The sequence below is a fragment of the Bombus impatiens genome, unplaced genomic scaffold, assembly GCF_000188095.3.
Source record: "Bombus impatiens unplaced genomic scaffold, BIMP_2.2 scf_0899, whole genome shotgun sequence".
In the NCBI taxonomy this organism is placed as follows: Eukaryota; Metazoa; Arthropoda; class Insecta; order Hymenoptera; family Apidae; genus Bombus; species Bombus impatiens.
The window spans coordinates 414461-436809 of NT_177318.1; the positions used below are offsets into that span (position 1 = coordinate 414461).

A 22349-nucleotide genomic window follows, 5' to 3' on the forward strand; every position below is an offset into this window, starting at 1 on the left:
GACATTTCTTTATTTTCTCGTTTTTACTTCGTTTTTACGTTTCTTAGAAACTTCTGTGATTATAACCTGTTCTCATCATTTATTTTCAAGCAAACACATATCCTTGATGAAAGGCGAACTGTACATTAGTATGCATGACAAATCATGTCAAATATATAATGCCTACAAGGACGTTGCTGCAAAAAAGAACACGTTTCTACAGCAATTTATTTAGTCCTTTTTTGCGTGGTTGATCACCATCAATAATAGCTGGATCGTCCACTTCGAGCTAAAAAAATGCATTATCGAAAAGTGCTTATATCATGAAGAAATCAGACTTGTAACAATAGTGATTCACATGATTTATCTTCTTCAATAATGTACATGGGGTATCAACATATAAATATTTACAAGTTGATTTGATTCGGGATATTTTGAAAAAGAAAAATCATTTCAGTTGAAATACTTTGGTGAATGTAGAACAAAATAGTGTCCAAAATTGTGCGTTGCGTGACTGACGTATGCGTAGAACTGAATTTTTTACCTATGAACTTTGAAGAGCTGAGTTCAAGTAAAAACGTGATAGAGATATAAATAAAAAAAAATATATAGTTTCTTTTTAATAGCATTTAGATCATATTTTAGCAATATAGGTAAATGCACATAAGCGAATTTACTTGAGAGATTAGAAAATGCATTTTATCGTGGAACTTACAGGTAAATCGATATTATAAGCAATTTAATGTAATTAGTAAATATTCGTGGATTTATGGCAAATTTAAATGTGGAAACGTGTATAGGAAGCATATAATATAGAGAAACGTATAAAATATCGAAGATAAACCATATTATAATATTTAGTGGGACATGTGGGTATATTATTTTATAACTTATAATATTCATTATAATATATACAGGCGAATAAATTTAGGTTCCATTGCATTAATTGCGTTTATAAAAATGTGAGTCTGGATAAAATATTTAATGTTGGTACCAGACATATTACAACGCAATCTAGTAATTAATTCTTAGCGAAGGAATATTAATCAAATGAATGTTTTTCGAATTATCAATACTACAATACTTCGAGTTATCAATTACTACATCAGTTTTCTAAATGTACTTATATTAATATTAAAAAGCGATCGATTATAGAATTCAAAGAGCCACTGTTCTTATTACACGTTATGAACATTTTTCGGTTATTCTATTTGTTAATTAATAATTCCAATATATATATGAAAAAATACGTCTTAATTCTTACGATTCTGAAGTAATAAATTCAATAGGATAACGTAAATCAAGAATATCATACCTATATAAAAATAATATTATACATATATATCACTCAATTTAAACTAAACTCTAAATCATGCAATACGAGACAAATTGACCAATACTTATTTATTTTTATTTCCAGTAATTTCATTTTATTTTATTATATCAATGTTATAATTCCTAAAAAAATATAAGAAAGTTTTAAAAATGTTTGCCAATAATATTGATAATATATCTATGGAACAGCATAATTTAAAATATTATTTACGAAATACTAGTTACAAAAATATTAATATTGTACTTCTAACGTCCAGATAGGCCATCGATTATTATGCTGTGTTTTGTGTTTACGATCGTGTCTGCGCGTCTGACTCTTCTCAATGCTTCACTACTTAGGAAGCGTGAGACCTCTTTATCTTTGGCTCTTTATCGCCAAATATAAATACGAATCATCTCACGTTGCGAAATATCAGGTTTTTCAACCTGTAAGCTTATATTGACAAAATATTGGGATTTACAATCGATAGCTCGTGTTACAATATATTAAGACACGTGTAACACGTGAAAGGACACGTGAAAAATCGTGTAGCAAAATATTGGAATAATATAATACATTGGAAAATATGATATAATAAAATAAAAAATAGATCGGAAAGATAGACTTATTTTCGTTTCTTCGACGCATGGTATTTCTTTCGTGAGAAAATTTATAAATCTTAAATGAGATGTTAATATAAAAATAATACATTAAATAACTGTAAGAGACACGTTTTAAAAATATCTATATCTCGATTACGCAACAAAACATCGGCTGTATTGACGTTATTTTAAAACGTTCAGCCAACCTTAGAATTCAACGATACAGCGTGTTCGCCGTCACGAAAAGGAATGACTCTGCTACAGAAATGCAAGGGGCTCGTTGCCTCGTCCATGAGGTATATGAGGTAATGTCATTCTTTGTCGGTTATCCTATGTTTTTTGTATAGTATACTTGGTATATATAGTATACTTGGCATATACAGTATACTATATAAGATACTTCGGCATAGCGTACAGTCCAGTCAAATTAGCCTTGAATGCAACAAAAAAAAGAAAAAAGGGAAGGAAGGTGCCTGAAATCCTATTGCGCGAACTTACAAAAATTATGTTTAGGAAAAAATTTAATACGCTTGTCAGTCAAGATTTCTTGCAGAGAATTGATAAATAATCTCGAGATTTACCGAAAACAATTTTTTTTGTTGTGTTTTGAAAACACAAACGACGGAGTCAGCCTAAGGAATATTTTACGCTTACATAATAAATTAAATATCAACATAAAAGTTAGCAGAAAATTTACAGATTATAGAATAAATTAAAAAAATATATATATGTTGCCTTTTTAAGAAATTTTTATCAATACAATTTCTTCCATGAAGATATTTAATGTTCGAAGCTTATGAAAAGATTTAATACGTTATTAAATCAGTTTCAGATTTATTTTAATAATATCAATTTTTCTCATTTCTCTCATGCTGAGGTATAAATTCACTTATTCAGGAAAACAAGCGTATGCTTCCTTTGTAAATGACCTAATATTAAAAAGTATATTTTCTTCTTCGTTTATCTTCCATTGCATCTCTTTGGCCATATAATGCCATAAAAACGGAGAAGTCAATAAAAGTATAAATATAGTTAACGACAGACTTCTGCTAATAGCTTTTCTGTATCTTTCTTATGCCTCTCTTCTTTCTTATGATTTCAATCCTCAAACGAGGATGAAAGCACAATGAATAACAAACTTTCGATGAACTAGCTTTTCTATATATCTTTTATATTTTCTTATACTTACCTCCATGTTTCTTCTTCATATCGTAATCTCATGAGAAAATGAGGAAGCGACAGCAAATTTTCTTCGTATCTTTTACAATTTAATTCTTCAAAGTTTGGAAAGTAATGGGACAATACATCCTAAATTAACTGCTATAATTTTTATAATTTTTCTCAGATCTATTGAAACTTACGATACCGTTGTTGATGGAACTACGCGATTTATATTGAAAATTTAATTTTAATTCTTCAGAGTTTAAAGAGTAATGGGACAATACATCCTAAATTAACTGCTATAATTTTTATAATTTTTCTCAGATCTATTGAAACTTACGATACCGTTGTTGATGGAACTACGCGATTTATATTGAAAATTTAATTTTAATTCTTCAGAGTTTAGAGAGTAATGGGACAATACATTCTAAATTAACTGCTATAATTTTTATAATTTTTCTCAGATCTATTGAAACTTACGATACCGTTGTTGGTGGAATCGCGCGATTTATATTAAAAATTACGTTTAATTTATTTTCTAAAATCGAAGCGCATCATTGTCCGTATTGTTACATTATCGCGTTCATTCTAAAAAAAAATCTCTCTCAAGAGGCTTCATTCTTTCTTTTAATTTCGAACAACCATATATATCCTGCTACAATTACAGATAAATTGCTGTTTATTTATTTTACTCTATTTTGTATCGCTTTCATCCGATATAATTTAGAATAGGCTGCTGCACTCTTGATCCCTCGAATTCACCCAGAACGTCGTATTAAGGTTAAAGGCTTAGGGGGATCCCTACGTGACGTTCTGGTCAACTATTTCTGCCTTCCGTTTCGCTGCGGATGCTATCGACCCTGGACAACTTTTAAACCCCGGATCTTGTACCTTGACCTAATTCTGTTCAGACACGTCCCCATATTCTTCGATCAATAGTTCTTTTCCATTTTTACGATACACGTTCGCAAAAAAACAAACAATTTTTATAGGACAACTCTTCATTTGCATATCTTAATATCTAGAAGATAAAAAAAGATTTGGAAATATTAGACAAGTTAAAGTTAATTCGATAAGACTTTTAATAAACCGTATCACTGTTGCGAGAGTTGGAACATGGACCAGTCACTGTAACGTTGTTTCAGTTAACTCTTTCGGGACAGAGATTTTTTAACAATAAATGTAATAATATTTGTATATAATATTTGAATATTCGATTTGGCAAAATAGAAATTTTTGAAGATAACATATACATATGTACAACTCAATTTATAGGATTCTAGTCTCATTTATCGTAATCATACTGATAATATCGAATTATTGCCACAGTGTAAGGGGAAGTAATTGTAATTAAGCAAACAGGCAATTGCGCTGTGAGTTGTGTTCAAACGATTACATCAAAGAGGCTGCTATTGACTAAGGGAGCGTTCTCCACGTTCCTGGATTAGCGGTAATTTTAATTCTATATTTAGGACCTAACACACATAATTGTTTATTTATCTAAAACACATAAATTAACGAAAACTCATATAATTATAGAATATCGCGATATTGTTATTCTATATATTATCTTGATTATTAATGTATACAAACACATTTTTAACTATAAAAATTGTAATGTACGAATGACACTACAAATGCAATCTTTCGTCGATAGAATTGAACGAGTAATTTTTCAATCTCTCGCAAATTGTTACTTATTCGTAATATATTTTAAGCAGATCACTAAACCGTAGGAAAACAGGAAGCAAGATTCCAACGTAAACTTCCGCGGGAGACTGTTAGGTTTCTAAATTATATACGTAATGCACAGAATGAATCATAAGGAAGTCCAAGAAGTTGCTGTCCTTATCAATCAATTTCCTTACACGCATGTATTCGTATCTCGATTTCCTTCTCCTCTTTCACTGTTCTCCACTCGTATTTTGTTCACAGTTTCGAACCATCTGTTTCTACTGATGTCACATAGTACATCAATTCTATACATATTATACGATAAGAAATACGACTACTAAACGAAAAAGGAAAACAAAAAGAAAACACGGAAGATACAGCAATTAAATGAAATATATGTGGAAAGTAAACAATCGTTGGGAATTTTTCACGTACATATTATAAACATCGATAACGAGTAGATTGGATGTTTAAACATTTATGGGAAATCTAAAGATGCAAAATACAAAAAATAACGAGATGATTAAAGTATGGTACTCTTTAGGGTTCTTAACGAGTGCAACGAATCTTTGCTCGAGGTTCTTGCTTCTTTCTTTACTTGTGTTTCTAAAAAATAAGAATTTGCACAGACATCCGTAATCTGACAGTAGTTTTTTAATTTAATAATTTTCATTTCGTTTCTTTAAAATCAAATAAACCGTAGGCGAAGCAATTATTTAGAATTTATGAATATTTATCGATATAAAGATCGACTAATAATTTTAATTCTAAAATTAATTTAAGTCTACTTTCGCAAACAATATGATTTCGATACAATATGATGTGGCGGAGAGAAAAAGATTTATAAGAATTGAACTTATTGCGTTACGCAATTCTCAAAATGAAGGTATCACCCAAACAAAGCCGGGAATTTGAACACACGATAAATATGAAATTGTGAAACTTTTTCAACGAAACTGAAAGTGACTATATTGATATACACACAAGTGCGTATGTACCTTTTTACGATAAGCGTTCTACGTCCCATTGACAAAGGTGCATTGACTCTAATCGTAGATGCATTGGCGCAAGGTTGAAGGCCAGCAACTCGAAGAGTCGATTCAACGCAAATTTTAGCCCCATTTTTGGCAGAACAATTGATTTATACCGATGAGAACACTAATCTAATCGTTGCTGTCGACCTATCGTTTGCTCAATGGAATTCGAAAGAATTTGCTGTACGTCAGGTTCCCTTGTCCCTCGCGTTGTTTGAAAAATATTAGGCCAACAACATTGAGCCAACGCTAGGAATTCTATTTCCACGAGCTCTACATCTTCGAAGTCACTGGCACTTATCTGGGTCATTAACACCTCGAAAAAGAAAAGGGGAACTTCTTTTCCCATTGATTTCACTCGTTAGCGCTAATATTTATTTATTTAAAATCGATCATTGATTTCTTAAAAAATTAATATCCTATGTGATAGCTTGATTTGTTAATCGGTTAACACACATTTATTTCCAACTTGTTATATAGACAAATTTATAACAACTTCAACTGTAGAATTAATTCAAATTTATTCTTCGAAACGGTATAACTTACTTTTAGGAAAAAAAATTGTTTTTAGACAGACAAATGTCATTAGTTTAATGTCAGTTACTTGAACTTTTTTTGTAAAATTCGTATTACAATTGTTCTTTAAGTTTTTGTAGGAAACGAATTCTCTACGAAATATCTTACTTGGAGTTAACAGGTATAATTATATTGCTTGAAATAATCGTGTATAATTGTTCTTTGTTTATTCTTGTCCTTTGTTCTAGTTTCCTTGAGTGTTTTGTACATATTCTGTTATTAGTACGTTACCTAGTCGAAATAGTAAACGAAAATAAAATTCATTTTCTTACTTCATATCGAGAAGCGTTAAACCGTTTTCAATTAATTTCTCGCGAAGCAATTCATCGTGAATTGAGTTGTTTGAAAGACTTGGATCAAAGAAAGAATAATAATTTTTATATTCTAAATAACGAATACATATTAAATATGCGTACCATATATATTTTTATAAAACAAAAAGAAACAAGGGGAAAAAACTTTTTGCATTTTTAACAACAAGTAAAAGAAAACTTCACTGTAGGTTCGTACGTATAATAAATTTGTATTTGTTTAATAAATGTATAACTAATAATTATATATTCTATGTAACAACATTCAAAAAATTTTTCAACATGTCCAATTCGTATTTTCCTTAATTATATTTATTTGCTTTAAAAAAGAAAAAGCCAAACTCATTCCTATGCAATAATATAATGCTTGTAAACAAAATTAGATCGAGTATCGTTAGTTTCCACAAAATAACATTCACTGTTATATTACTAAATGTTTAATAAGAAAAATTCGTAACAATCTAGCAGTCTGTAGAAACAAAGTTACCTTAGATTACATTATTTTTGTCAAAATGAGAAGTTGACATACGTCGTCCAATGAATCTCGAAAGGGTTAAATAAGAAGAAGAAGATCTGTTCACTGACGCAGAGGCAAATCTCTGTCGATTAAACTCATTCATCGCTTCCTAATCGTACAGCGAGTCATCCCCTCGTATTAATACTTCTTTTTTGCATTTTTCCATCGGCAAGTCGGCGAATACGAAACAGTGAAATTGTTTATCGAACTATAGCAAAAGGGCAGAGATGCCCGGCGTCTGCGCGTCGCGACGCGTGCTATGTATAGCCAATGATACGTCTGGTGGCCGGGGCATCGGTTCCTCAGTGCGAATTATATGTTCATTGCAGGCTTGGTCATCGGCCAAGACGTACGGTATTATGTTCGCACCACGAAAAAACGAGCTTGCAGCACATTGAACGATTCATCGGCCTGAAAACTCGAAGGTGCGCATCCAGCTTTTAATCCTTGTTTCTCGTCTCGTCTCGTCTCGTCGAATCGGTCGCCATGAGCAAACGAACCCTTTAAAATCCGCGACGGTGTTCACAGTTTCATTCTTCCTTTTTCCCGAGGAACATTTTCTCCCGTAAAACGGAAACGTACGAGGGAACGTTTTCAATGTAGATAACTCGGTTGATATCGTTTAGAGTGAGTGGATCAGAGACAGATGGATTAGAAACGCGGCAGAAAGAATGCGAATTTGAAGCGCGTGATCTTGAAGACGCAATCGAAGGTGCATGTTCTTCGTCTGTGCCTGCAAGGAATATTCTTCCCGCTGGAATTTGTACCGATAGGAGCGTGTGCGTATCGCAGTTGCTGTTTACACAAGAAGGTAATTAAATGTGAAATGTGTTGTCCTTTTCTTTGTTAAACAAACTTTCAGGTGGCCATTGTCTTTTTTCATTGAAACATATTCTTCTTGAGAAACGGTCGTTTAATGCGAACGAGGAAGCGAATGTTTTCGTAAAAATGAATCTCCAGTGCGTCACGTGCGATTGTTACGATAGATTAATGATGTCGTGCAGTCATTGTGCATAGGGTGGAACGTTAATCGCGAAAGTGAACCGATTCCAATGTCCTTTCGAATGGCACGTGATCGGCAGATAAATATCGATACGCTTGTTTAAATAAACTGAATTTACTTTAGACAACAACTTTTACAGAGTTCGTAGAATATTGATGCAACGTGCCTGCGACAGTCGAGATCCGTGATAAAAATTCTAGATAGGTCTGTGATAGCGAGTGAAGTAGCATGAAGTTAAATTACGCGGGAAATAAATTAGGAGCATCTATATCAACTTCTTTTCTTTCTTATTCCATAGAAATTATCGGTCTATCCGTGATCGTTTTATTATCGAACGTATCTATTAGTCATTTTTCATAAACTCTTCCATATAAAACAGATTTTTGGGATGTAATATCTGGTGAAATTCTGGTGAAATCAACGTTAAAATGTTAACTTCTATTTATGCACGTAATTTTACTTACGATATGAAACGAATAGAGCTTTCTAATATATCCATAAACACTGAACCGAGCTAACCGCTTCTTTCAACTTTAATCTCGTTATACTCTAGTTACCGTTTTAAGCTCGTTATAGTTCTTAAAAGGGCTGTTAAACACCGTACTTTTTGGTTTTCAATCAACGATGCAACTCCTCTTCAAACGGTTTAATTAAAATTTCAAGATAATAGGAATTATATTTTTAATTACTTTTGAAAAATAATGTCGCTACTAGTACTTAAGATAATACCAATATAAATTTCAATTTTTTACACGTTCCATGAACCACGACAATGAAAATATTTGGTCGCGAGAATAAACATTCGATTTCCGCGAAATTATCGTCTAAACTCGTTTAGCAATTATTATCAAGCACGATTTAATTGTCAATAATTATTCTTCCGATTATTTTAATCGCACCCACAATGTTTTCTTTTGGACTAGACGTTACTTCCGAAGATTAACAACAGCAAGTTGCCGCGCTTCCACAGGTTTACTTTCTGTATTTGGGACGCTCGTTAAACAAGTTCTTTGTTAGGCGGTACGAAGGCTATAAATTCACTAGTAAATACGTTCAAATGTTAAACGAACTTAATTAACAATGTGAGATACGATCGAATTGTCGTTAAAAAATTCTAGCATTTTTTACTCTTTTTCTTTCTTACTTTCTTAATTTCTTTTTTTTTTTTTCTTGATAAATTTTTATAAATCGAAATTATACGAATATCCAGGTGAATTAATAAATAGAATTATTTTCGTTAAGAATCTTTCATGTAATTTTGAATAATAATATACTACTCTGAATATAATATCAGGATTTTCTAATATTTTTGGTAGATTAGCGATTGTAAATAATTCCTAGAGAGCAAAACATAACGTGTTTTTACTGTTCTGTAAGCACGCATGAAAGCACACATTATTATTTCAGCTTGAATTCCTCCTTTACGGGTTAAGTCACGGATTCGTAAGATTGATGACGTGAAAGAAACAAGATATATCGAATGCGAATACTTAGAATCACGGGAATAATCGATACATGTTTTCAAATACCGAGGAAATATCATGGAAACACAGTGGCTTCTTGTGTCTAAAATTCCATTCACAGAACAACTGTATCGAACTGGAATTCCTTACGTAGGAAAAGATTTGAGAATCTAAAGAGTTTTTCTCATATGTTATTGCTTTCAAAGAATTAATATTTAATGTTAGAAATATTTGAAAAAAGCTAATATTTAATATTACGATACTTTTTGGGAATTAAATTAATCGACAAAATTTTATAACGTAAAATTATGACAGATTTCCAGAAAAATTTTACACAGATTCGACTTTATTGTTTTACAAGCTATATATTATTTTTTATACATTTAAAAGGTACTTCGTATTTTTTCGTATCTTAAAATTTTACAAGTTATAAATTGTTCTATTTGTTGCCATCGATTTCTATCTGTGGTAATTGATAGTCTATCGCAAAATGTAACCCGGCCGTTCCCCTACGATGACGGTATAATTACGAGGTATAATTTTTACGAACAGTTGTCTGATCACCGTAGGCGTGTACCACTTAAACTACTCAATGTTTTCCTACCTACTCGAATAGATTGCAAGAACCAGAAATGACAGGTTTATAAATACTTAGATATCAATATGTTTTATTTCATATCTTTTAAACGATTAGAGTTTGTATTTCTGGAGCACGAAAAAAAAGATTAAAATTCGTTAAAGAACAGTTACGTTATAAAATGTAATATTATAAATAAAATAAAATATATATATATATTATTCTTTCTTCTACTTTTTAATATTCTCTCTGAAACAACTTAGCATTTAAATAACACGTAGATCATTTATTTATAATTCGATTACGGATATTTGTGCGTGTACTTTAAGGTACGAAAATACATGGATTACATATAGTACACGAAAGTACTCAAATATTTCATATTGGAGAAAATATATTTTTGTTTTCCTTTCATTCCTATAATTACTTTTATGAAATCATAAATTTTCACGAACATCCGTAATCTGCTTGTAACGCATGGATCGAAACGAATTTATCTTTCATGTAATCATACGATTGGTTACGAATGCTACAACAAACGTTAATATCGAAATAACTATAAATATTGAATTAACGATCAATTTTATCGTAATCGCCAACGAACGTACATCGAGGAAATCTGTTTCTGTTCGTCGATCATAGGGAGGAATTGATCAGGTTCTTGGAAAATGACGAAGAGACATATCTCGAAAGCGATAAAATCGTTACTGTGATGTATCAGTGGCGGATTTTGCGCACCGGAGCGTACACCCTCTTTTCCTCCTTCTCCGGCTGAGGGTGAGGGATTGGCAGAGAATGTAGACCTCCGTAGCAAACTGTACACCAAGCAGAGAGTATTGATCACGCGATGGTAGCAACGGTAAACTTTAAAGAGGTTGCCTCAGAGATTTCAAATGAAAATTCAATATTCCTCCAACTTTTATTCCGATGGAAAAAATTCTCCTCCCTGAGATCTTTCGAAACGTAATTGAGAATGAATGGACATTGGTTCATTAAACCATTAAGAGTCCTGATTTTTATAGTTCCCAAAAGGAAGTATACGCATGCAACGTTGAGTCCAAGAACGAGTCCAAGACTTTTAAAGATAAACGTTTGAAACATGATTGTCAATAAATCAACATTTGTTTCTGTATTAAGAAATGCAGACTGACTTGTGTAGATTATAAAATGAAATATACGTATAGAATGTTGAAAAAAGAAATGAGTCTAAGACTTCGAGGGCTTCTAATTTTCACGAAAAAGGGTAAAAAATATTTAATCAGTAGAGTTTAGAAGATCAATACTTTCAATGTAAAACGTAATGTGCAACTGTTTATGAACCCTCGTTGCGTAGATTGTTTATCCTTCAATGGATTGAAATAAACGGAGTTTTATCGTAATTTACTTTAACTCGAACTAATAATTGTCGTAGTAACCTGTAACCCAATGATTCCAATTCAGAGTTAATATTAAACCACCCCAAGTGCCGAATAAAGCACCATTGCCAACAACAGCAATCAATCATAAGCAAAGGGTTCGCATGAATCATGTAGATTTAAATCTACGCGTGACAAGTAAAGCTATCGTGTGAATAAAATTGAGGCAATTTTAATAACGAAGCTTATTAATTGCTACGAAGTTCTACAAATAGCTGCATATCAATAACTTGTGTTCTTTCCTGTGTCTCTGTTACAGCTTATATCCTATATTTAACATATTCCGTATGCAATACTTTTGTGTCCTCGTTACTTTGTTAAACATCCTAAATTTTCGTTGTCAAATCGAATAATACAGTGATCAAAAATAAATACGCAGATAATGCGATCAGGCTTCTAGCATTTTCAATGATATTCTAATCGGGTGATTTGTTTGACCATTGGGATTACAGGGACATTTCACCATATGGTGTAGTAATACGTTAAATACATTAAATGATGGCCATACGTATATGATCGTATACGATGATTATATATAGTGTAGTAATACATTAACAGAATTAAACAGCTACACATGTATACATGATCGTATACGTATTTAACAACAATTTAGTAGACAAGCAAAGAAAATTTGTCCGACGTAGTGCATGTATATATGACTCATTCTACTTAGAGAAGCGAAATTTCTGCACATGATGCTAAATACAGTTAATAATAAATATTTTTATTCGTGTCTGAAATTTAAAACACTATGTAGCAGCTGGAATTTGGTAAATAGTAGCTGGAAACCCATGACGGGATCAACGTGATTTCCTTCGATACTAGTTGTTTCGAGGATTAAAACGACAACGGATAAGCGAGCGATGAAACGCAAGCGCGAAATGGCGAAAAGTAAACGAGAGTTCTCGTTACATTTGAATTCCATCGATCGAGACTCGCTTTCCTCGAAACAAAGCGGCTTTCACACGCGATGCGTGTGCGACTCGACAGGTGTAGCGAGAATGACAACAACGATCGCGCCGCTTCGCGGTTTACGCATGTTAGGCGCGCTGTTCTCAGGTAAAAACGTGAAATTACCAGGCGTGTGTCATATGTGAAAAAGTCGATCATTTGCAAGATATGCTCGAGCAATAGGCCAACACGCACGTTTGCAAACGAGGTGTATTTTCCCGCCGTATCACGTGCAATTTTGTCTTATGACTCATTGACGTGAAATTGCGAAAATGTTAGACAGCAACGTGCCCGACGTCGAGATCCAAACGAATCTGCTTAGGTGCGATTATATCGATCGCGTTAAACACATTTGCATTCCCGGTCTCGCTATATCCTTACCGTGTCTCCCTTTTTTCTTTTATTGAATATTCGAAACTCTTGCGAGATAAACGTTAATTATAGTCTTTAGCTACTTCAAATCATTGTTATCAGTATATCTTATCAACCAAATGTATATACAGTGGAACTTCGTTTATATAAACGAAATTGCAATAGTGCCTGATTATCTGAATTTCAACTTGAGCTCTTATTATTATCTGAACTACCATCGAGCCTCGATTCACTTAAAGTCTAACAACAAGATATAAACAGTAGGGTACGCGTTACGTGACACGCTCTCGTGCTCTGTAATTGATACAAGTTTGCAATATTATTATGTATTTGACAGCGAATGTTTCATGGAATCCACCTATGTGAACATGAACTCCCATTTACTCAACGAAACATTATCAGATTGTGGAGAGAAATAGATGAACTCGTGTTACACTTGTCCTCCGACAGGTTCATACATATCAACAGAGTTCTACCGTACATAGAAATAACTAAACATCTTTGTACAACAATAAACATCTAATTTACTTTTCTAAATTATTAACCCAGGTTATTATTATCGATATAGGTATTTTAATTAAAACAATCGAAACATTAATAATACGTTTTACCAGTTTACGATCAACCGATCGTCATTGGAAATTATTCGTCTGTCGTACAACCTTCTGCGTTCGTATTGGTGAAATAGGATATTTTAAACGAATTGCATATTAGTATCAAGGTCGTTTCAAATGTATCATAATAGACGGAACAGTTGTGTAATCCTACTCCTTGTCATCTTACTGGAAACACTGTTTCATCGAGCGAGAATATAACTAATGTTGCAAGTTCGTGCTTGATGCGACGATTTAATTTACATCAGTTCGTTGCCACGTAATCTGGTTTTCAGCAATGTTGCGTTACTCATCAATACGTGTGCGTTTCTGCGGCACGTTTAATGTCGATATATTGCAAACTGTTTATGTTCTCGCATCATTGAGGTTTCATAGTGATATAAGCTAGGGATGTCGTGTCTACTAACGTTCAAACAATGCGAATGTATTAATTAGGTTGTATTACAAAATCTGCTTCGAATGTAAACTCGAAATATCAAATATGGTAAGATGAGACGATAATAATCGTCACTTTCATATTACATCCAGATACCTTGATAAGCAATTTATATTAAAAGTACAACGTGTTTCTATAAACAATTATCTTTTTATCTCTTCGTTTTCTTCTTCTTCCTTTTAGTCATCAGATCTTGACTACTTTTTTCTTCTATTATTGTTGTTGCTATTGTCGTTATTTAAAATAGCATGTGAGTTATACATATCAATAAAAAAGTTAGAAAATATCCAATTATGTTGTGTGATAGATTTTCTGTAGGTTGACCGAAATTGCATTTAATGAAATTTGAAAAATCGGACAATACCCAAGGAGTAGAGATTTGAATTTATTTACGAGTTTATAAAAAAACGTTTATTTTCAATTTTTTTTTTTATTAGTATAGAAACCATCCCCTTCTAAGTAAAAGATATTTTTATGATCTTTCGATCGAACATAAATGGTATTTAAAAAATGTTAAGACATTTAAATGTGAATATCATTAGGCATATCATCATTTTCTATGTCACTAGAAACTTTTTAACCATTGCTTTATAAATAGATAATGAGGACACGCCAGCCATCAAATATATAGCTAATTGCAGCTGTCATATGACACTTTGCAAATGTTTGAACAGTAATATTTATTAGTTTTCCATGGAAACAGATGCAATTGTTCGTGACCTCATCGCTTTATCGTTATAGATAGATAATACGGTGCATTTTTAACACTAATATAATACAATGTATCAGTTATCAGATTTATTGCTCTCTATCGATATTTCCTTCCTTAAAGATTACCTAACTTTATTGTTAACTTTATCCATGAAAAAAAAAATTGAAAGAACATTGAATTTTTCTTTCAAACGATTGATATTACGATTATATGATGCATATACGATTGATATGCTGTAATTTCTGTAACTATATTATGCATAGATTATTATATATTTGTATAGATTATTATATAATATAACATAATACTTGCATGACGAATTAAAGGAGTACACGCTCAGTATAACACAAGCAATTTAGTGATTACAAAAAATTCTAGCAGATTTTACTTTATTTAACATTTTATATTATAAAATACATATGACACAAATGAAATGATAAATTTGTAGTAAAATAGATTAGAAAATAAAAGGTGCGAGGAATATTTCATTTATACCGAGTGCCCTAATATTTATAAGCTGCAGTGTACATTATATATGTATAACAAATCGTTTAAAAAAAGACATACAGTATTTTTCTGCGTAATATAGAATATCTTCTATTTTCAATTATCAAACAATTATCAAAGTGACAAGTTTCATATTCCTTGTGTTTTTGCAAATTAACCAAAGAGACTCGACGAAATACGACAATTATGAATTATATTTAGATTATACCCCCATTTTCTTTGCTATAAAAAGACTCTTCTATATTGACTTATATTTAGAGGAAAACATAATCATATATCCATTTCTTTTCATTTATTATTTTAATTATAATCGCTTACATGTAATATATTTTACGTTGTACGTTATAGGTCGATTGTTCTAATCGATTAAAAGTCGGGAGTTTATAACAAAGAAATTAATATCTTCGACTATAGAGTCCCAAATGCATAAGGAAATCCGTTTCTCCTAGAATTAAATCCAGTAAAATATTTCCACTAGAATGAAACTTCCCCTACTTTCCAACCACTTTTATGAATAATAGTACAAGAACTTCCCTTCGTAACTGGGTTTCTACCACTTTCTGTCTCTCTTCAGCTTTTCCTTAACTTCCTTCTCCGTCTCTCTCTCTCTTTCCTATTACGTAGCGCGATTTTTTCCAGGATTCTCATTAATGATACTTCGTCTTTTAATGATCGAACAGCAGGAAAAAAGAATATCGGTCAGTGAGGTTTATTCCATTCTAACCTCTTGCAATGGGACGTCACACGTATATGACACATTACACCCATACCACCACGTGTGCGTGTACAAAAGATTAATCACGTGATTCCTTGTAGACAGGATGCTGGTGGTCGCTTTTGAAACCACAAAAGCGCATAGACTTACTGCCAGTCGGTTCATTCTTCCAGTGTATTTCGCGCGGCACGTGTTTTAACAGCGACGCTAGTATCGCTTCTACTAATCGTATGATCCTTGACAATTACAGAGTTCAATATTTCTCCTATTTTCGAAAAAAGTCTGAGTTTTATTATTGTGAAGGGAAAGTCTGATACATTTGTTGTTCTACAAAGAAATCAGTGGGTTGTAGTCGTTTCGTATGTAATTCTTTGATTGAAGTTGGAACTTGTGCTTGATAAACTGTGAGATATCGTTGCTATTGTCACAAGATAGCAGTGTTACGGTACGCTATGTTGTCGATCTTTAATTGTCAGTTATGTATTTATCAATCGTAAACGTTCTATGGCGGGAATTTAGTAAAATTACCTGATATTTTGTTAAGTGTGTTGTTAAATTTATAACCTTCTTTGATATGTAAATCTGTTTTGTGTTTCGAAGTTTGCAATGAAGAATCTTTAACCCCAGTTTCGATAGTTACACGTAACATTGTACATAAGCAAGGAAGAATATACACGGAAATGAAATAAATGAATTTAATGAAGAATTTGACAAAGAAGGGTAACTAAGAGTTAAAGACTATCTCCATTTTTTGTTTTTCCACGCCTGTCTTATGTTTAAGAGTTTTTAGTGCACAAAGAAACGTCAATTACAAATCTTGTGCAATTATGTATGAATAAAGAAGAAACGTTTACACGTATAAACTAAATAACAAAAACTGATAATTAAGATTAAATATAGTGTCCTATATTTGCTACGCTACATAAATATTTTTCATATTCGAGATTTCTTGGTACATAAAGAACCACTAATGCGAATTTTGGGCAATCATACACGAACAAAATAATTGTTTCTGTATGCAAATTAAATAAATGAGTTTAGTAAAGACTTCGACAGAAGTTGACTATTAATAATTGAACCTCGTCTTTGAAAAACATAAAACAAAAGACTTTTTTCGACCTCCATTTTGAGATATATGTATGATTAATTTTAGCTGCAGCCGAAGGCTTGAAAATCCCTTATTTCTAAGACATTTTCTCGTTGAGATCAAATTCAAACTACGTTCGCGAATTATTAACGACATATGGACCGTTATCGTGTCGCGACTTGATGATATCGGAACTTCTCGACTGTTTCGCGTGTAGTGTGCTGTGGTTTGTCAGCGAATGGATCGTTTCCCTTACGTTCGCGTTCTACAGGAATCACGTAAAAAGAATCGATGCTGATCCGATAAACATGCGATTATTTGGATTTGGGAGTAAACAATCGGACGAAGAAGCGAATGGAGAAGGTGAGGATGGAGTCCAAGAAATTATAGAAATTAAGAATCAGGGTTGAAGAAAGTTCGTTTGGTTTTCAGATAATTATATAATAATTATGTAATAAATTTATATATGCGATATCTAAATAAAGATTATGGAGATGTTACACGGTATAGAAAATATGTTTTGCACTTTGTAATACCGTGTGTTGTATATTTATGATGATAATAGTTACGGCAACAAATTTTATATAGACAAAGTATAAGGAAACTAAGGAAAAAATATTCTAATTTTCTTTAAATTTTGTTCAAACGTTGATAAATGTATACTGTTTATTTAATTTTCTATCATTTCATTAGAGATATTTAATTCTAATTTATGTTAGCAATTTATGCCTGATTTATAAATTAATTTCTGAATAATTTATAGCCTGTAAAGTAACTTGTGGAGAAAAATTTAATGTTTGAATATTTGATATACATGTTCTTGAATAACAATTTGAATACTTGATATAATTTATAAATTACAGCTTAAAGTTCTATATCATATTTTGGAAATTCCAATATAAAATGAATATTGAAGACAATGATATATGATCTAACGTTCTCTAAAAATGCTAGAGTACTTAATTTTTACCATCATTACTGTCACTAATTTCTTCCTATATATACAAATCTAATATAATTAACTTTTAATACACTTTTATTATAAATCGACTTTCTTAATCATAGCTGTGAAACGTTAACGTTTAAAATATATTAAAGAGATAATAATAACGCGACAAGTAGGTACGATCTTTTCGAAACAGCACCGTGTTAACAGTTCGTAACAATTTTACGATAGCGGAATATATAAATTGAATAATAACTCTGTCCTTTTGTGAAAATATAATTATACACCTAACTGTAACAAGCATATATAAGTCTTCCGCAAGTCAGAGAACAAAAAAGATATTGTTCCATCAGGTACTGAATATCCTGGTTCGTTTAATCCGATATTAGGGACCTTGGAAAAAGACATGGTTTCTTCAAGGATTTACCGATACACTGCAATCCTATTAACAAGTAGTTCTCGTACGTTTTGTCATTGTAAACCCTCAGTCTTCTCATACGACGATTCAATTCACGATGCGTTTTCAACGATGTTATGAATGTACAGCTTTTATCGTTTCTTGAATGTACCACTTTATGGTACAGTTATCAAAGTACGCTACTTATCGTCGTTGGATGAATTCTTCGTTTAATTACTAGAACACATTTTCTTCGTGAATGTCTAATTCATACGTTTCTTTAGTTCATTTGTATCTGTCCAGAACGATAATTTCCAACTTTATATATTCTGTACCTTAATGTCTGAATCAAATATCTGTTCTATGTTTATAGTTCATCTGTATTTAATCCAAGATTGTATAATTAGATGGAATACAGAGGACGAATATTTGCTGTATATTTGATATTTATTTGCGACATTTACAACGTGGAAATTTTTATTTGATTTCGTTTTTGCGTTATTCTTGTGTTATATTTTATATTTACATTCTAATTATCCAAAGATATTTAATATCCAAATAAAGATATGTATAATCTCTGTAATTATAAAACTTATCTTATGTACAGTGTGTTCCAATCTTTTTCCGGTCAAGCATTGTCAGTATATTCTGTGGGTAAAGATAGAAAAGAGTATCGTACGAACATATGTCACCGAATATGTCTATATACGTCTACATTTATACGTTTATACGTCTATATTTATTATAGAAGTAGAAAACAGAGTGTACGACAGTTATCACTCAGAAAAATAAAAAAGGAAACTTGAAATCTAAAATTATTAAAGAATTCTAACAGAGGGACGATATGTGAAATGCACGATAAGGAACACGCGTTATTACATACATATTATTATAAGAATGAAGTATGAATAAATCAGAAATATTTACGTCTAGTAGTAATCATCGAAGGTATCGTAACACTTTTATGACTTTAGATTCAACGAGTAATGGACGAGGACTTAATGTAACGTAGAGAACTTAATGTTACAAAGAGTAATAAATTCAATTTTTTGCCGCTGCCAATCTCGTATTGACAGGAATAGAAAACATTTTTAAATGGAATTGTAGCTGGAATTACAGAAGTATCATGCAAAGGTATTGTGTTAATTATACCTCTGATTAGATATAAATATTCCTGATCTATTTATACTTTGTACTGTAGTAACGCACGTTCGTTTCCGCTCATTTCGTCGCTTTTTGTTATAACTTTTTAACAATGCTTTCAATGACATACATTTATACGACTTTTTTCTTATCTCGGTCTATAGATCATAATGACAACGTTTGGTCGAAAAATCTGGGACACCCTACGTATAAAAAGATTAGCCAAAGTCTGCAATGTTTTTATGCAACGTTTTCCTTTTTTCTTTTTTCTTCAACGCGTGTTAATTTAATTTCACAAAATTTCATCTCAAAAGTGCGTTGAAATTGTTGTATTGAATATTTCGATCGAATAATATTTATTCGCTTTATACAGCGCTTTTGAAGATATATTATACAAAGGATAATATAATTTATTAATTTGTTTTATTCATATTATCTTTCTTGCTCCAAGATGTCTCGAACGTTGTTATCCAATTGTCTTATTTCGTTAAATTTAGAATTCTCTTAGGCACGCGAGATTTTCTTCGCGTTGCTCCTAAAGGACCAAACAAAGTCTCCATGTCATTGACTTTCTCTCGTTATCGACGATCTTCGACTAGTTTAGGCTTTGGTCATCGTCAATATGGTCGAGGAAATACGAAACAGATAATTCCGCTTCACCCTGTCGTAAGTTACGCTCTCGTTACATGTTCCAGCTCTTACCCTCTTCACATTCTTCTTTGACAGCTAATGCTCGTCCATTGTTTCGAAAGAATCCAATAATATGTTACATATTCTTCTCCGAGCAGTATGACGCGACTTGGGTACAAGAAAATAACTATTACATGTATACTATGTATAATAAATAATACAATGCAATCAAAGAGTTTCTCTTGCGTCGTTTTCTGTAACGTATAATTAAAATTATATTTTTTCATGTATGTAATTACATTTAACTTAGTCCATACGGTGTAAATAAAGTTGTATTGATTACTTAATCATGTTGTTTTAACCGATGAAGTACATATATACAGGGTGGTTGGTAACTGGTGGTACAAGCGGAAAGGGGGTGAAAAAAGAAGTCGAAAATATAGAATAAAATTTTTTTTTTAATTTTTTTTTTTTAATTTTTCCATCGAGACAACGATCTACAGTGAGATCCGTTATAACGTACCACACGCGTACCGAGCGAAAATTCAAAGTCGATTTTCTCGAAAACAAAGCCTCAAACGAAAAATTTTTATTCTATATTTTCGACTTCTTTTTTCGCATAGAATCACCCCCTGAATTTGTTTATAAAAGATACCATTTATAACACCATCGTTTTATGAGCAAATTGTGCTCAACAAATTTTCGAATCTAATTTAATTTATTCTAATGCAATTTGAAAGAAATTCATTTCTTTCTTAATACTATATACAGGGTGGTTGGTAACTGGTGGTACAAGCGGAAAGGGGGTGAAAAAAGAAGTCGAAAATATAGAATAAAATTTTTTTTTTAATTTTTTTTTTTTAATTTTTCCATCGAGACAACGATCTACAGTGAGATCCGTTATAACGTACCACACGCGTACCGAGCGAAAATTCAAAGTCGATTTTCTCGAAAACAAAGCCTCAAACGAAAAATTTTTATTCTATATTTTCGACTTCTTTTTTCGCGTAGAATCACCCCGTTTCCGCTTGTACCACCAGTTACCAACCACCCTGTATATAGTATTAAGAAAGAAATGAATTTCTTTCAAATTGCATTAGAATAAATTAAATTAGATTCGAAAATTTGTTGAGCACAATTTGCTCATAAAACGATGGTGTTATAAATGGTATCTTTTATAAACAAATTCGTGGCAGTTTATACGGTCATTTGTCGTTTGAGAAATTTTATTAGGATAATCGGATGATTTGTAATTTGTAAAATTTACTTGTAAAATTTCTTTCGTTAATCTTGCCTTTTTTTTGTTCTTCTGTCGATTATATGAAACAATTTATTCTCAAAAACTTACCAGATATGAAATTAATCAACTCAGCTTCTAAAAAAAAGACTCATATAGGAATATAAATAAAAATTGTTAAAATTTGAATACTTTTTCAGCAGAGAAACAAAGTAATCTAAACATCTAAAGTATTACGTTTCCCAGAAAGAGTGTACAAAACGATATTTCTACTAAACTGAAGTAACTAAAGAAAACAACAACGGTGCACATATAACTATTACAATATCACGTGAAAACATATCATTATCCTTTACGTTTATTATCAATTGCACCAAAAGATTAATTCATTCTTAATTAATTCTCGAAACACTTACAATTTTCTTACTTCACTATCTGTATCCTATCGTGTTTTACATTACCGCCTAATGACAAAATCCGTAATCACTTAATTGCCAACCCAATAAGTTACGATATCATGAAACTCATCATTTATAATTATGGCTGTGGAGTTTTATACGTTTACGGACAATTTAAACGAACGAACACAATATACAAAAATATTCAAAGCTGAATCAAAATATTTGAATCTAATCAAATCACAGTAGGTCCCGTTTAAATCTTTTTAGAAAAGTATATTAATTTGCATACATACGCCGAAGCTATCCGTAACAAATAAATTCGTATGTGCATGAGTGACGGATACCACGTATAAACTTCCGTCTCTTTTTTCACGTTAAAAAAAGGAAGTGACGCGTGTACAACTAAAGCGCGATCCCCAATTCTTGACGAAAACCAATCTGCGTACCAGACGTTGATTATGATTTCAAGGCTCTACGAGTCGACCACTCGCACGTTCTTATTTCGATCCGCCGCGCCGTTTTTTTCCTTTCATCCTTTTCTTCGTTTCTTACCTACATTTTTCGCTTTCATGCG

General features: G+C 31.9%; 1 protein-coding gene across 2 annotated transcripts in view; it reads left to right on the forward strand.

Moving 5' to 3' along the window:
- The first annotated feature begins 7424 nt into the window (after positions 1-7424).
- LOC100743480 (BTB/POZ domain-containing protein 6-B) overlaps positions 7425-22349 on the forward strand; it is a 34503-nt gene continuing 19578 nt past the window's right edge. The window contains exons 1-2 of one of the 2 annotated variants that reach the window (XM_033323308.1): positions 7425-7594; positions 7796-7980. In XM_033323308.1, coding sequence (XP_033179199.1) covers positions 7440-7594; positions 7796-7980 — 340 coding nt within the window. In that variant the 5' untranslated portion in view covers positions 7425-7439. Of the gene's footprint in view, positions 7595-7795; positions 7981-17086; positions 17385-22349 lie in introns of those variants that run through there. The other variant, XM_033323309.1, reaches the window with a different exon arrangement.